Below are 17,230 nucleotides of genomic sequence, written 5' to 3'. Positions count from 1 at the left end.
GCATAAGTGTAGCTGGTCTGTAGCCTCCAGTAGTTTTGAGTATTAAAATAAGCTACAAAACTTTGCCTTCCATGTTTACCTATTGACCCGAACAAGCCATAGCAGGTTGTCGCCCAGCTGTTCTTTAATGGATTATCATTTGGTTGATGACATTTTGGACAAACAGGACAACAAAGATCAAGATCTAGGATATGAACTTAGTACTAAATGACAAAATAAGGTGCTTTAACACAAAATGTCCACAGTTCTCAAAGTTATGGGGTGGTGGTGTTTACTTACCAAATCTGTTTTAGAAACGAATAGAGCAAAAAACACAACCACCAAAATGATGACTGCAGAAGTCAAGGTGATGATCAGCATGGTTAACTTGGGGTCATTGTTGCACTGATCTTCTGGTGTCTTGGCATCTAAAAAAAGTCAAAAGCAATCATGTCATTTCTAGATTTAATGCATGCAAATACTAGAATAGGCGGGCTAAAGCTAAAACCTGCACGGCACAAACAGGATGACAATACAATTCAAGACATTAAACAAATTTGCACCCAGCCGTCTCCTACATGACACTGACACAGCAACCATGACTTTAACGTTTCAAAGGTTCAGCGTCAGGTTTCTGACCTCCTGACTGATGTACAGTCATGTGTACACTCCGTGAAATGTTACTTTTGTGGACATATCAAGATATGATCTTCTTTTTAATAGTATCTTTAGATAAATGTAATACAGTATAACAAACATTTTACCATCTTTATATTTTATAGTGTATGATTTAAGTAAATATAAATGTGAATTTTTGGTGTGGAAAAAGTAAGCCCAGCTCTAAATTGATCATCCCATAGGAAACGTCTGACTGCTCAGAGGTGGATCTTTGATGGCTCCCGAGACTTAGAAGAGATTCTTATTTATGTTTCATTTAAGAATCAACTTTACCGCAGATGTTACTTCTAAAAATCCTTAGGAGCCATAGCTTTAGACAAAAAGGCGACAACTGAGGTAAAAGGAGTCAAAATTGAGAATTTGGTTTGAAAAACACGGCACATTTTGTGAGATCTCTTTTTAGTCTTGTTTTAATCTATTTCAGAGCTTCATATTTTTCATTTATTATTGGATTCATGCCTTTATCTGAGGCGACTTACAACATTAGAGATGCAATTGGTTACATTTCATTTGCTTTTCCCAATTGGAACACAGCAAGGTGACTTGGTCATGGTGTCAGCAGTGGGATTGGAGCCCACAAACTCAGGATTTGACATTCACAGTCTTAACCACCATTCTGTCCAGATTGAGTCTGATCCAATTGGATCTAATACATATATACAGTAATCCCTCGCTATATCGCGCTTCGCCTTTCGCAGCTTCACTCTATCACGGATTTTATATGTAAGCATATTTAAATATATATCGCGGATTTTTTGCTGGTTTGCGGATTTCTGCAGACAATGGGTCTTTTAATTTCTGGTACATGCTTCCTCAATTGGTTTGCCCAGTTGATTTCATACAAGGGAAGCTATTGGCAGATGGCTGAGAAGCTACCCAACTTACTTTTCTCTCTTGCGCTGACTTTCTCTGATCCTGACGTAGGGGGATTGAGTAGGGGGGCTGTTCGCACACCTAGACGATACGGACGCTCGTCTAAAAATGCTGAAAGATTATCTTCACGTTGGCTACCTTCTGTGCAGCTGCTTCGTGAAGCGACATGCTGCACGGTGCTTCGCATACTTAAAAGCTCGAAGGGCACATATTGATTTTTGTTTGTTTTTCTCTGTCTCTCTCTCTCTCTCTCTCTCTCTCCCTGCTACTGACGGAGGGGGTGTGAGCTGCCGCCTTCAACAGCTTTGTGCCGCGGTGCTTTGCATACTTAAAAGCCAAACAGCCCTATTGATTTGTTTGCTTTCTTCTCTCTCTCTGACAGACTCTGCTCCTGACGCGCACTCCTTTGAAGAGGAAGATATGTTTGCATTCTTTTAATTGTGAGACGGAACTGTCATCTCTGTCTTGTCATGGAGCAGAGTTTAAACTTTTGAAAAAGAGACAAATGTTTGTTTGCAGTGTTTGAATAAAGCTCCTGTCTCTCTACAACCTCCTGTGTTTCTGCGCAAATCTGTGACCCAAGCATGACAATATAAAAATAACCATATAAACATATGGTTTCTACTTCGCGGATTTTCTTATTTCGTGGGTGGCTCTGGAACGCAACCCCCGCGATGGAGGAGGGATTACTGTATATTGTGAACATGGTGATGAACATGGCTCCAAGGGGACATGGCCATTCCTCCAAAACCCCCTCTTAAACAGTGATACAATAGAAAACAAACACAGCTTTTCATCTCCTCTTTGTGTGATCAGCTGCTAGCCTGCTGCCATGCCACATGATTTGCATCTCACGCGGGGTTTTGAACATTTAAAAGACCGGACTGTGACTGCCCTAGTATCTCACGGTCTTGTCTCTCTTCCCCCAGACATCCTCTGCTCCGGTCGCTGCTCCCGAGCTGCTGCACCCCGTTGAGGAGGAAGATGGTGTGTTCTGTTGGACAAGAGGCGGAGCATTGGCGACCGGTTTGATAGTTTGCCCAGATCACACCTGGAAGAGACTTGTGCTTGTTCTGCCTATGTTTGAATAAAGCTTCTGTCTCTTGAAAACCATGAATGAACCTGTGCATCTTTGTGACCCAACTGTGACAAGAGGTACCAGAAGTGGTTGCACAGACAGATCCTCAAGACAATGTGTTTCTGTGGGCTCATCACGTTCCACTTCCTCCGGACCCTGAGGATCTGCCTCCTGTACCTTCTCTTCCGCCAAAGGACCTGCTGGCGAAGATGGGTCCTTCAGACAACCCCAAAATGTTCCTGCTGGGCTTTGAGCAAACAGCAACTTAGATTCGCTGGGATAGACGAACCTGGGTTGCCATCATTGTCACATATTTGTCCAGGGATGCCTTGCTTGCATTGTGGAATGTTTCTCCCAAGAGGCTTGGTGATTATGATTATTTGAAGCAGAAAGTTCTTTTTCGTACGGCTATGAGCTCCCTAGCTAAGGGTTCTGCACTCCGGCTTTGGCGGCTGGACCCTGATCGCCTTATCTGTTCTCAGCTGCAGGACTTTGCTTCATCAAATTCAGTGTGGACCCCATCGAACGCATAGTGGAGAAGGTCACCATCGACATGGTGCTGGCTGGGATACTAGAAAAGCTCAGCGGCAAGTTTCTTCTGCATGATATTGACTCGCTGTACACCTTGGCGCAAAGGTTAGAAGGCTCCCAGGTTGCTTGGAGGCAGGGTGGAACATTTACTCCGGCCATGAATCACTCTCAATCTGCCAGACTTCCTCCTCAGAGCAATCGTCGCCAATCATTGCCTCAGCCATGGGCCCAGACCCCTTCAACTCACGTTTCTTCCTTCTGATATTGCTGTTGTGACCCCTCTTGGAGAAACTCCTGGTAGAAGACGCCACCGTGGGTATTCCAGCAATGGTGCCAAGCACAGGTGCTTTTGATGTGATCAGACCGGCCACCTCGCCAGGGAATGTTGCCTCTCCCCTGCTCAGTCCATGGAGGTCAGCTTGGCCGAGGTGTGTTGTTTCCAGGTACCATCTACATCACTGAAGGAGGGCGGTTTCAGGGTCTCGGTGTCATTAGCGGGCTGGGAGATCCCTGCCTTGTTGGACTCAGGTAGTGATCTCTGTGTTGTCAGACGTGATTGTCTCAGGAGTACTTCCCTGTCTGGCACTGGTCCTGTGAGCATACACTGTGTAGATGTGAACAAAGCTGAGGGAGGGGGTGTGAACATGGTGATGAACGCGGCTCCAAGGGGACATGGCTGTTCCTCCGAAACCCCCTCTTAAACAGTAATACCATGGAAAACAAACATAGCTTTTCAGTTCCTCTTTGCTGGATCAGCTGCTAGCCTTCTGCTTGCTGCCGTGCCGCATATTTTGCATCTCACACAGGGCTTCGAACATTTAAAGACCGGACCGTGACTGCCCTAGTATCTCACTGTCTTGTCTCTCTTCCTCTAGACATCCTCAGCTCCGGTCGCTGCTCCCGAGACGTTGAGCCCCTTTGAGAAGGAAGATTGTATGTTCTTTTGAACGAGAGGCGGAGCAGTGGTGACCATTTTGATAGTTTGCCCGGATCGCTCCTGGAAGAGACTTGTGTTTGTTCTGCATGTATTTGAATAAAGCTTTTGTACCCTTGAAAACCCTGAATTAACCTGTGCAACTTTGTGACTCAAGCGTGACAATATATATATATATATATATATATATATTGTTGAGGAACCAAGGGCGTTAGTGAGCCCCAAAACCCAACACGAACACACCAGCACAGTCCCGGGTTCAAATAATGCAGTGGTTCTCAATCTGTGGGGCGGTTTCCCCTTGGTGGGTGCGAAGTAACAAAAAGGGGGGCATGAAGATGTGAAAAAAAGAAAACAGGAATCGAAAATATGAAAAATACATCTATAGAAACTAAAACAAATTAACTTAAGCTACATTCTGATACTAGAAAAATAAATGCAGAGTTAGATAAATGTTGATAAATGTTAAGTAGGTATAATAAAATATGCATCTATGATATATCATTAATTAAAAAAAGAACAAATTGGTATTAGTGGGCTCCTTTCAAAAAAACCTTAGGGGGGCGCGATTAAAACTGTTATGAAAACTCGGGTTGCAAATACTTAAAGGTTGAGAAACATTGAAATAATGGATGGTTTTATTACAAATACCTCCAAAAGTAACAAAAAGCATTAGCTCAGGTTTTCTCTCTCTACAATTCCTCACACCACCACACTGCCCTCCTCCAGTTGAGTGTTGCTCCACGTCCTCCCAGCTCCGATTCGCCTGGATAAGGGAGTGCAGTCCCTTTTATTGAGGACCCGGGAGTACTTCCTGAGCCAGGGCCACTGCCCGATGTAAGTACTTCCTGGTCATATGGAATTCCCATAAATTGAGGAGTGCATCTCCCTACAGCGCCCACTTGCAGCACCTATGGTCCCCAGCAGTGCTGTGTTGTTGGACTACATCTCTCAGTATTCACTATTGGTTCCTGAATGGGTGCCGTCATGGATCTAGAGCTTGGGGGGAATAAACATCCCCCAGGGACAAGCGTTTCTCTCTCGTTCCCTTTTCTCCCATCCAGGGAAGGTACTGGAAACAAGTCCGGTAGGGATAACCCATCCACCCCTTAGGGCAGCTTTGTCTGGGTGGGACTTTCTTCCTTCACATGGCCCAGGATGCCTTTCTGTATTCTCTGGGCCTACATACACCCACACACACACATTTTCCCTTTAAGAGTTAAATCAGCATATCTGATAACTAGACGTGGGTGCACATCATCAAGCATCCTACAGAGTAGCAACTTTCACATTTTTGTTTATTCTTAAGAACGTTTCATACAGAATCTGTTCAGAAAAAAGGGCAGAGTAGCCGCTTCCAGATAAGTTTATATTGAAATGCCAAGCACAAAAACAAGAAGAAAAAAAAGTGAATTAAAACATCCTTTATGGACTTTACAAGTTAACCCTTGGCTGATCTGACAGTATGATGGTCCAGGGCCAGGGGTAATCATGCCAGTGCTGCTCTCATGGTGTCCAAAATCAGACCCGAGGATATCATCAGTCACTTCTTCTGGAATCCTGTCAAAGGTTTATACTGTACTAAAGAATTTATTGTGCAAAGCACGTTTAGTAAGCAGTCATTTCTATTTAAAACAGGAGCACTCACCTTTAACTATAATGAACGTGCCAGTGCCATTGAAGGTTTCCTTGTTGTATGTATTCATATTAAGCAATGAATACCCGCACATGTACACATCGGTGTCATTTTCTTGTAATTTGCTGATTGTAATGATTACTTTTGGAAACTCTTTTATGACGTTTGTTCGGTTTGAATATGTTGGCCCGATGACTGGATCAGACATTTTATGAGCACAAACTATTTCACTTGGGTTGGTGTACAGTCTTCGTAGACACACCATGTCAAGACCCGTCAAACTGATGTCACAAGTGATGGTGATATCCTGGTCTGGCGTCACCTCTTTTACTTTTGGAGTCTGTTGTACTGCAAACATACAAAAATACAAGCATGAGAATCGCTAAAGTAAAGTGTGCGTCTGTTACAAATCTTTATTGTAGTACAGTATAATGACAAAGACATTTTCCAAGTTACAATGTGAGTTTTGCATTAACATTAAATTCTCTAAATGGCTTAATTCAGTTCAGGGTTGTCAGGTTGGTGCAAGACGGGGCACGCCAGTGCATCAAAGATCCTGAGTGTTACTCTTGTGTTTTGACAAATGGCCATGAGATTCTAGACAAAGCAGTTTCACACCGCAGCTCATTTCACAGTTAAGAGATGCAGACTTCCTTTTGTGCTCATTAACATTTAATTCTTCTTTTTTTTCCAGCATTGAGTACTTTGCTGAACTAACCAAACTAGATGTGACCCTGCAATGGAGGCATCTGATGTGGTTTCAGCAAGATGTGCCCCTCTGCTCTGTGTTGGACCACAGCACCATGTCATGCATTCACACAGTTTTGCACCTCTGACACATTTTTATTCTACTTGCTGTACAATCACTGCACACACCCGAGCTATAACATCACGCTAAGTGGGCTCCATGTATTGTTCAGTTCTTGGACCAGTTTGGCCACAAGTAGCAATAGATAATCATGGCAGCACAGGGCACATGGCAGGACCAGACACTGAGCAGCACACACACACTCAAACACACACACACCTGCCCACCCTCACTCACTCACGCAGGGCCAGTTTAGAGTCACCAGTTAATTCTTTGGGATAAGTTGAGATCCAACTTGGTTTAGATGTGCCCAAAGGTAAGAACAAATGTCAATCTTTACCATCTTTTTACAACAAATGAATGTTACTAAAATGGAATCATCAGAGCACATCTAACTAGTGTTAACATCATTACATCAGTTACCTGTGTCCTTTAAAGTCGTATGTAAAATACTATCAATGCAGGCCCGTCCATCTAAGCAGGCCTCAGGGGGCCATGTCTGCCATTATCAGAGTTCATTAATGATTTTTATGAGTAGAAACACTCAAAAAATATATATATACACATAGTTGTCATGCCTTGCACTAGTAAAGGCGTACACAACGAATGGAAGTGACCAAGAGATGAACGGTTAAGCAAGTGAGAAGTCGAAACCGAAATCAACCCTCACTTCTGTCTCGTCAGAAGTCTGTGGAAGAAAAATTAGACTTAGGGGTCACATAGTCATTTGCCCATAAAGTGTTTTGGTCTGCCTTCCATATTAAAATATAGCATCTATCTTAGAAGCAGTATAAAATATGGAAGCCAAAAGAGGACATGCAATATCATTATTTTTTCTAATTGTTTCCTTGAGATAATGGACTAATTTTATCGAGATCTCGATAAAACAAAAGATCTTGTTTTCTCGAAATTATGAAATAATTGTATCTAATGTTTAATGTTTAGCTTATTGAAGCCACGTCCTGTTTGAAATGGCCAGAAGAGCAGAACTGTATTGATCAGCGCGTCACATTTTTGTTCAATCAAGAGCAGACACAGGCTGAAATATGTTTATGCCTTAGTTTAGAAAATAATAACGTTAGTGTCCGTCATTAAAGAAGATGGTTAGCAAGGCTTCAGCTGTATAGGCGTTGCAATCTAAGCAAGCCTGATGCCAGGAGCAAAGGTTAAGTTTCATTTTCTCGAGACTGCGATAAAATGATTCCATTATCTCAAGAAAGCAAATTTTCATTTTCTCGTGCTCTCGATAAAATGAGTCTGTTATCGCGAGGAGACAATTTAAAAAAATAACGATATCTCGGCTTCCGTAGTAAAAGGGCTAATAAATATCAAAAACTTGTTCAAGCATATCAAGAAACCAAATAAAGTCAAGTGAACAACAAAAGAACAAGAAGGAGCTGAGTGACGGTTCAAAAAGTTGGCTGACTTTCATGTACCCAGTAAGACTTGACGCAGTTTTCATAAAAGAATAAGATCTGAATTTAAGAGATATTGAAGAACAGGAATCTAGTAGAAATGAGGTATGAAGGTTATGCTCTTTGCTGAAAACACCAATCAGAGTAAATATCCAGATCAGAGATCACCAATCAGAGTATGATATGTAAGCATTAATTCAGCACTGTCATGTAAATATAGTTGATTATAAAGACATACCTCTGCTTTTATTCTTTGACCAGCTACTAACAACATCGCTGTAACAGGAAAGCTCCCTCTTCAAGCATTTGCTGAAGAGGAAATAAAAGACACAATGGACAAGCTTCCTCCTGCCCGGATCCTCACAGGTGGCGCAGTGGTAGTGCTGCTGCTTTGCAGTAAGGAGACTGTGGAAGATTGTGGGTTCGCTTCCCGGTTCCTCCCTGTGTGGATAGCGCTTTGAGTACTGAGAAAAGCGCTATATAAATGTAATGAATTATTATTATCCTGACTCAAAGAAGTTCTAGTTCAGGATAAGATATCTTTCTTTAAACTCTTTTAGGGCTGATTTTTATTTTACTTTTCTCCCAGGGATGAATATTTTTCCACAAAACTCAATTTTCTAAGAACACACAAAGCAATAGTTTCTCACATAATAATACATTTTATTTATATAGCGCCTTTCCCATTCTCAAGGCACTTACAGAATATAATAAATCAACATATCACCACGAGCGGAGGTGAGAGCGGCAGCGGTGGATCAGCTGAGGACCGATCATCTGAAGCCAGTACCTCACTTTCGTTTTAGATCTCAATCTTCAGATCACTTTCACCAAAATCAGAGTCCGACAGCTCAGAGTCCAATTCAAAATAATAAAATACACACAAAACGCCATCTACTGAATATTTGGTTTTGCACATTCGCTTTGCTCTCTCACCAGATGTTAGACATTGTCTAGACATTGTTTAGGCTACTCACACACACGTAGGTATTCAATGTCGAGTCAAGAAGTCTAACAGTTAGCAAAGGGGGTCTACCTATAATGTAGCAGCGTATTTTTACAGCTGATTATTTCCCTCCACCCATGGATGTCGACTTTAGTTGACATCTGCCCTCAACCCCTTCTGCTGGAAAAATTCGACATCCGCCCTTTAATGTATTTCCATATTTAATTCTTTCTTTCTTTCTCTCTTTCTTTCTTTCTTTCTTTTAATTTTATTGATTTTATTGAAATCAAACAACATTCCATACAAATAGATCAATTTTTACAAATATAGGATCAAAAACAATTCTTTCTTTATTTAATTGTTCCCATTGTGACCGGGATGCCCATACATGCATGTTGTCCATCACAAGGCACTTAACACTTTTGCAGTCAGTGTGCGTCCTCATTTGCCCGGCTCATCTCAGTCTATGACTATCGATGGCCTCGGGTTCAAGAGGCTCCCAGTGGCTCTAAGGAAGTGTGTAGCCGACCCGGACCATTACAGACTCTGCCTCCTGATCTGTTACTTATCAGTTTATTTGTATTATGTAAGTTAATACAGATGTATTCATATTTTTTTTTTCAGATTTCATCTATTTATTCATTCATATACTTATTATTTTTTTCACTTTTAAAAAGCAAGCATTTTGAGCTACATCACCTGTATGAAAATGTGCTAAAGGAGCAAACGTTGTTGTTGCATGGCAGGCTTTCCTCTTATGCAGGGCATGCAGGGTACGTGGGGCTTCCCCTTGGGGTTTCTGGAAGTGACTGCACTGCAGATTTACTGTGTGCGTTGCTTTAATCATCAGCAGGCAGACGGCAGATGAGCATCTGCATATTTTCTGTGAATGCTGAAAGACGTGTCCTCTAACAGACATCATAGCTGACCATGTGAATTTCCCATTGGGATTAATAAAGTATCTATCTATCTATCTATCTATCTATCTATCTATCTATCTATCTATCTATCTATCTATCTATCTATCTATCTATCTATCTATCTATCTATCTATCCATCCAGCTACAGTGACCTCTCCACTGCGGAGATGAAGGCTCCTATTTTTCAGTTTTTAGAACAAGACTGGTCAAGGTTATGAGGTCTTTGAGCTGCCTATTTGCCATTACGCATTTCTTTCATTTCTTTTAACCAGGCTTCTCTCGTTCAAAATTCTGACATTAAACTGCAAGCTGCAGGTATAGTTTTTGAACTTTTTTTTATCGTGGAGCATCAATCTCGGTAACTGAGTAGTGCCTTTCCTACTTAAAGAGTAGCTGTTTAAATACAAGAATACCAGGTCCAGCCTTTGTGTAAAATGTTAAAATAAAGAGCAACAATCCATCCATCCATTTTTGTAACCAACTAATCCAGAGCAGGGGCTTGGGGTAGCTGGAGCCGATCCAAGCAGACATCAGGGATAAACCAGGAGCAAACTGTCAAAGTGAGCACACGCAAAGAGGGCCATGCTAGTTCACCTAACCGGCATGTTTTAGGACTGTGAGAGGACACTCATGCCGACTCTATCCTTGAACTCTGGTCTCTTTGTTTTAAGGCAGCAGCACTACCACTGTGCCACCCAAAGCAGCAACCATTAATCCAATTATGTGCCATAATAACAGCACTGACATTTTAAATGGTGTCCTTCCTGGTTGGCAGAGCAGTGAAGTGCACGGTTAGTTCTGTTGTTTCTCGGCTTCAGGAGACTGGGCTGGAATCCACAGTCTGTGTGAAGTTAGCATGTTCTCTCCATGCCTGCTTTCATTTGGTTTGTCTCAGTATAGTCCTACATGACTCTGCTTTCCCCTTTTTTCCTCTTTATTGTGTAGACTTTATCAGAATGCTTCAAATCCCATAGGCTTACAACTGTTTATAAGGTACTAGCTGTCCCCTGTGGCTCCACCCATGTAGTAGTGAAACAGGACAAACTTTAAAAATCAATAAAAAAACTTAAAAAAAAATATAATTCTGGTGAAGTGGATGGTAGGTACACTCCAACGTCAAATGTTGGCACTGTATCTGATTGTTTTCAGCTCTGACAGGAGAGCGTCCCCCAGGTGGGGAGAAAACAACGTGGCTGAGATATCTCTGCCAATGAGCAGCTACCCTCTAAAACACAAGTAGCTCTGATCTCTCTCTCAAAAACGTCAAGCGTTACTCTTTAACAATCTCTGGATGATAATGTCAGCTGAACAAACAGGTATCGCTAGCTAAGCGGAGGGAAGGTCCGTTCCAACACGTGGCGAGAGGTAGAGTGACTCGAACAGAGGCTAGCGAGTGAGTGAGGAGGGCCCACGCCTGGCTCCCTACTCTTGAGGTCACATCAAGCTTATTACCCTTTGAAATCGGAAGATGTCCAGCAGTACCATCAGCTCAGAACTGGCAGAAACCAGTGGGACCCAGGTACACCCATCTACTGTCCGGAGAAGTCTGGCCAGAAGTGGTCTTCATGGAAGAGTTGCAGCCAAAAAGCCATACCTCCGACGTGGAAACAAGGCCAAGTGACTCAAGTATGCACGAAAACATAGGAACTGGGGTGCAGAAAAATGGCAGCAGGTGCTCTGGACTGATGAGTCAAAATTTGAAATATTTGGCTGTAGCAGAAGGCAGTTTGTTCGTCGAAGGGCTGGAGAGCGGTACAATAATGAATGTCTGCAGGTAACAGTGAAGCATGGTGGAGGTTACTTGAACGTTTGGGGCTGCATTTCTGCAAATGGAGTTGGAGATTTGGTTAGGATTAATGGTGTTCTCAATGCTGAGAAATACAGGCAGATACTTATCCATCATGCAATACCATCAGGGAGGCGTATGATTGGCCCCAAATTTATTCTGCAGCAGGACAACGACCCCAAACATACAGCCAAAGTCATTAAGAACTATCTTCAGCATAAAGAAGAACAAGAAGTCCTGGAAGTGATGGTATGGCCCCCACAGAGCCCTGATCTCAACATCATCAAGTGTGTCTGGGATTACATGAAGAGACAGAAGGATGTGAGGAAGCCTACATCCACAGAAGTTCTGTGGTTAGTTCTCCAAGATGTTTGGAACAACCTACCAGCTGAGTTCCTTCAAAAACTGTGTGCAAGTGTACCTAGAAGAACTGATGGTGTTTTGAAGGCAAAGGTCACACCAAATATTGATTTGATTTAGATTTCTCTTTTGTTCATTCACTGCATTTTGTTGATTGATGAAAATAAATGATTAACACTTCCATTTTTGAAAGCATTCTTTGTTTACAGCATTTTTTCACACCTGCCTAAAACATTTGCACATTACTGTATATAGTAAGAAAGGCGCTATATTGCGCCCGACCCGGCACAGACTTGACGCACATATAAAATAAAAAGACTTTAATTTTTCTTCAGCTGGAGGGCACGTCTTCCCCATAATCTCTGCAGCCACAACACAGTCCCAAGCACTAAACACTGAGTGACCACACTCCTCTCTCTTTCACCACCACTCCTCCACAGCTTTGTCCTCCTTCCGCCCGACTCTGGCCGCTGAGTGGTGGTCACTGGCTCCTTTTTATTTGGGTACCCAGAAGTGCTCCAGGGGCTTGATTGGTGACATCTGGCTGCACTTCCGGGTGAGGCGAAACCAGTGCCCAAAAGGGGCCAGCAGCTCCTGCTGCAGCACCTCCTGGCAACACCTGGGGAACCCCACAGAGCTGCACAGAACTCCAACCCCCATGAAGCCTTGGGGGAGTCTGAGGCACCGCTGCACCCAGGGAGGCTGCCATCTAGCGTCCAGGGGGAGATACTGGGCTTCCCACCCTTGTCCCCCTGGCAGATGTGGTGAAGGGGCGTCCCGGCCAGGCATGGGCCCCAGCCATCCATCACAATACATAGATAGATAGATAGATAGATAGATAGATAGATAGATAGATAGATAGATAGATAGATAGATATGAAAGGCACTATATAACAGATAGATAGATAGATAGATAGATAGATAGATAGATAGATAGATAGATAGATAGATAGATAGATAGATAGATAGATATGAAAGGCACTATATAACAGATAGATAGATAGATAGATAGATAGATAGATAGATAGATAGATAGATAGATAGATAGATAGATAGATAGATATGAAAGGCACTATATAACAGATAGATAGATAGATAGATAGATAGATAGATAGATAGATAGATAGATAGATAGATAGATATGAAAGGCACTATATAACAGATAGATAGATAGATAGATAGATAGATAGATAGATAGATAGATAGATAGATAGATAGATAGATAGATAGATAGATAGATAGATATGAAAGGCACTATATAACAGATAGATAGATAGATAGATAGATAGATAGATAGATAGATAGATAGATAGATAGATAGATAGATAGATAGATATGAAAGGCACTATATAACAGATAGATAGATAGATAGATAGATAGATAGATAGATAGATAGATAGATAGATAGATAGATAGATAGATAGATAGATATGAAAGGCACTATATAACAGATAGATAGATAGATAGATAGATAGATAGATAGATAGATAGATAGATAGATAGATAGATAGATAGATAGATAGATAGATAGATAGATATGAAAGGCACTATATAACAGATAGATAGATAGATAGATAGATAGATAGATAGATAGATAGATAGATAGTGTAGTTGGCAGGATTAGATAGATAGATAGATAGATAGATAGATAGATAGATAGATAGATAGATAGATAGATAGATAGATAGATAGATAGATATGAAAGGCACTATATAACAGAGATAGATAGATAGATAGATAGATAGATAGATAGATAGATAGATAGATAGATAGATAGATAGATAGATAGATAGATAGATAGATATGAAAGGCACTATATAACAGATAGATAGATAGATAGATAGATAGATAGATAGATAGATAGATAGATAGATAGATAGATAGATAGATAGATAGATAGATAGATAGATTGTAATTTAGCACTTCTCCCCACCTCCCTTACTACATCTATAACCTCAGGCAATTAGATAGAGTAAAAGGAAAAGCAGGAGTCAAGTTAGACATTTTAAGAGTACATGTGACTTCATAATCATACAGTCTGATAAATACTAGATGTGTAATGTCAGGTGGCACACAGACATGTAGTTACTCAAATGTCTCCGGTCAAGTCATCAATTTTAGTCCACTTTCCTCAGGACAGGCCACATTACTGCCTCAATATGTCCGCCATGTTGTGCTTCTCATTGTGTTTTCTTCATGGCCATGGTGTGTGAGAGAGAGAGAGGGATAAGACGACCAACTTTTATACATTCATGTCCAAATCCTTAGACCAGTAGGGATCCTGCTACAGAATGGTATCTGATTCAAAACCACTCCCAAACCGCCATACTTCAGACCAATGGGTGCGCACACCTGCCCTCAAGTCGTGAGTTAGGTAGTTTCATGGCCTTCTTGCGGAGGATGGCTTATAGTCTCTAAGTCCAAACAGCGTCACCCTTGCCAAGCTGGTCTGATGTGCCATAAATTTACATCCTGAGTAAATCCTAATGACTTGGGGTGTTGGTTAGTTAGACATGAAAGTACATGAAGCCTAATGAAACACTAAATTGTAATTGGTATGTCTAAGATATACAAAATATTTATCAACTTATACACAAATAATCAGTCCACCACACTTTCCCCCTTCAGATCTCTGCTTTCCATTCAACACCCTAGAAATGTGCATGTTGGGTGATTTCTTGGCTGCCAACGTCTGAGGGCATGCGCTTATAGACTGGTGCCCCATTCAGGGTTCACTCCCACCCTGTGCTTCGTACCACCAGGATAGGTTTTGGGTCACAAAGCCGTGAAGTGGATTAAATAGATTGGAATAAAGATTAGCTGGATCACTCAAATGTAAATCAAGTGCATGTGCAAAAACTTGATTAAGATAAAAACAGATAGGAACTGAATATAATTCCCTTCTTAAAAATGATTTAAATGTTAAGATATTGTGGTGTTGAAGTCAGTAAATACTGCATGTGATTCCAAATAAAACAGCAGAGTATCCCCCTTAAAATAGCTGAAATGCTTGTTGATTTCCTCTCTAAAACCACCAACTGGCTTCGCTCTCATAAATATTTCATGTAAATGTGAATAACTTTAGAGCAGCGAGTAGCATTACGCCATGCCAGGTGTGGGGTGGATGGGTGCCAAGTGTAGGGTTGGCGCCACCTTCTGGGTAATTCTTCCAACTTTGCTGTGATTCTAAATTAAACTAAACTGTTGAGACTCCCCCGTGACCCTGTGTTTGGATTCAGCGGGTTGGAAAATGGATGGATGGATGGATGTTGAGACTCTGATTGAAGAAGTGGATCACATTCAGAGAGACTTCAAAGTAAAACATACAGGCAAATAAAACTAACAAAAAAGAATTGGGGTCATTTTTCCTTCTGCCAACTGTGTTAACCACCATCGAAATTCTTTTTTTTTTTTTATATTTCCATGACACACATAGTAACAGAGTTAACAAGTTTGAAAGCACAGGAAGGATATTAACCTGACATGACATAAAGAGATAAAGTGGTAACTCGCCCACGGTGGGCTCTGACAGCACTTACTGAAAACACACATGGTAACTCAGTACTGCGTTTACCTCCCACATCCCCCAAGGATGCTGATTTTAAAACAGTTGTGTGTTCAGTGAAATACTTAACGTAACAGATCCTGATCTTGAAGGGATGAGAGGATGTCTGGCAGAAAGGCTCCACAAAAGGAACTATTAGGGTGTTGGGCTCAAGTGAAGAAGAACTGCTGAGGGCAACTAAAGAGCTGAAGAAGCACAAAGCTCCTGGGATAGATGGCATTGCACCCAGGGTCACCTCTGCCATATAGGTAGACTATGTCATTGCCTAAGGCAGCAAAGGTTTGAGGAGGGTGGGGGGGGATTTTGTTAACTATAATAGATGTGCCCATTAGCGTCAGTAGGGGTTGGCTTTGGGTGGTCTTTGGTGTCCAGCCTCCTCACCCCCAGGCCTTTTTATCTGACATGTTGGTGTGACGCTTGTTAATTTTCTAAGGGGGCTATTCAATATGACAACCATCTACAAGTTGTGTGAATCTCTATGCCCCCCCCCCCTCATTCTTCGATCCAACAATCCAACATTTGCATTTAATTTACATGAAACCCAAAACAGAACACACCATTCCCCTGTTCTTCTACCTGACATCTATGTACAACTGGTGTGGACCACCATGTGGGTAAAACAATATGAGATCCATGTGAGATTCAGGTGAATTTCCAAAGGAGACCAAACCTGTCCCCTGTCCCCCTAATCTTGGATCCAACTCCCAACCCACCCACTCTACAATCCACAATAATATGTATAGCAATTGCCTCCAAGACTCCATGGTTTGGGCATGATCTTTGCTCTACAGCTGGCCTCGATTGCACCTATAACACCCCCCACAACCCCCGAGCTCTCCAAGTGGGGACCCCCTCCCAACCACACAATGAAATGATCAAGTCAAGCAAGAGTGGGAAATACCACACAACAGTAAACGACGGAGTGTCCACACGCCACATTCTTAAATGTTAAGATCAGCTCTCTGTTAAGGACCGAAGTCACCCAGGGGGCTGTGGGGGTCTTAATCCAGACTTGCATTTGTCTGTCAATAATAAGGTCACAGCAAAAATAATTCTAAATAGATTTAAAGCAACAGTGGATAGTCCGTTAAGGAAAGAACAAGCAAATCTTGTGTAGACCAAATGAATTCCTTAATCATTGAACAGCGTGAAGAATGGCAAGCCAAACGGCATGTGGTCTTCACAGATTACCAAAAAGCTTTGGACTCACAATGAGAATCTTTGCGCTGTCACCAACGTGTATCATGTCATCCATGGATTTCCTTATGGCAATGGAAACAGGTCAGGTCAGGGAGCATGCACTGGTACAGCACATTGCCTCACCCACCACACGATGAAACAGCTCGGGATCCTGGTTGGCAACTCCCCTAGCAAACATACAGTCCAGTCCCACCCTCCAGAAATGACCCTCTATCTGCCGCAGCCAGGTGTTAAGTGGGCGTCCCCTTGGCCTGGTCCAGCCACTTGAGTCCTCAACAATGAGGATCCTGTGAAATAGATTACCCTCAGGGAATCACGCCATATGGCCATAGTGCCGTAACTGACGCTCCCTCACAATGCAGGTAATGTGCCTCATTTGGGATTCCATGAGTAACACAAAGTCAAACCAGCGGTACCCAAGGACTCTCCGGAGAGACACAGTAGCAAAGGAGTCCAGTCTTCATCTCAGGTCACTGGATAGTGTCCATGTCTCACAACCATATAGCAAGACAGGAAGCACC

At 42.1% G+C, this 17,230-nt stretch overlaps 1 protein-coding gene across 1 annotated transcript in view; it reads right to left on the bottom strand.

The window, feature by feature from the left end:
• The window catches only part of LOC114664430 (uncharacterized), a 37,244-nt gene that overhangs the window by 9,188 nt on the left and 10,826 nt on the right, over positions 1–17,230 (bottom strand). Inside the window, exons 2-3 of the mRNA XM_028818513.2 lie at positions 5,722–6,057; positions 280–407 (exon numbers count right to left, since the gene is read on the bottom strand). Coding sequence (XP_028674346.2) covers positions 280–407; positions 5,722–6,057 — 464 coding nt within the window. The remainder of the gene's footprint in view (positions 1–279; positions 408–5,721; positions 6,058–17,230) is intronic.

Source organism: Erpetoichthys calabaricus, chromosome 14 (assembly GCF_900747795.2).
Source record: "Erpetoichthys calabaricus chromosome 14, fErpCal1.3, whole genome shotgun sequence".
NCBI lineage: Eukaryota > Metazoa > Chordata > Cladistia > Polypteriformes > Polypteridae > Erpetoichthys > Erpetoichthys calabaricus.
This window is presented reverse-complemented; position numbering and strand designations above follow the sequence as displayed.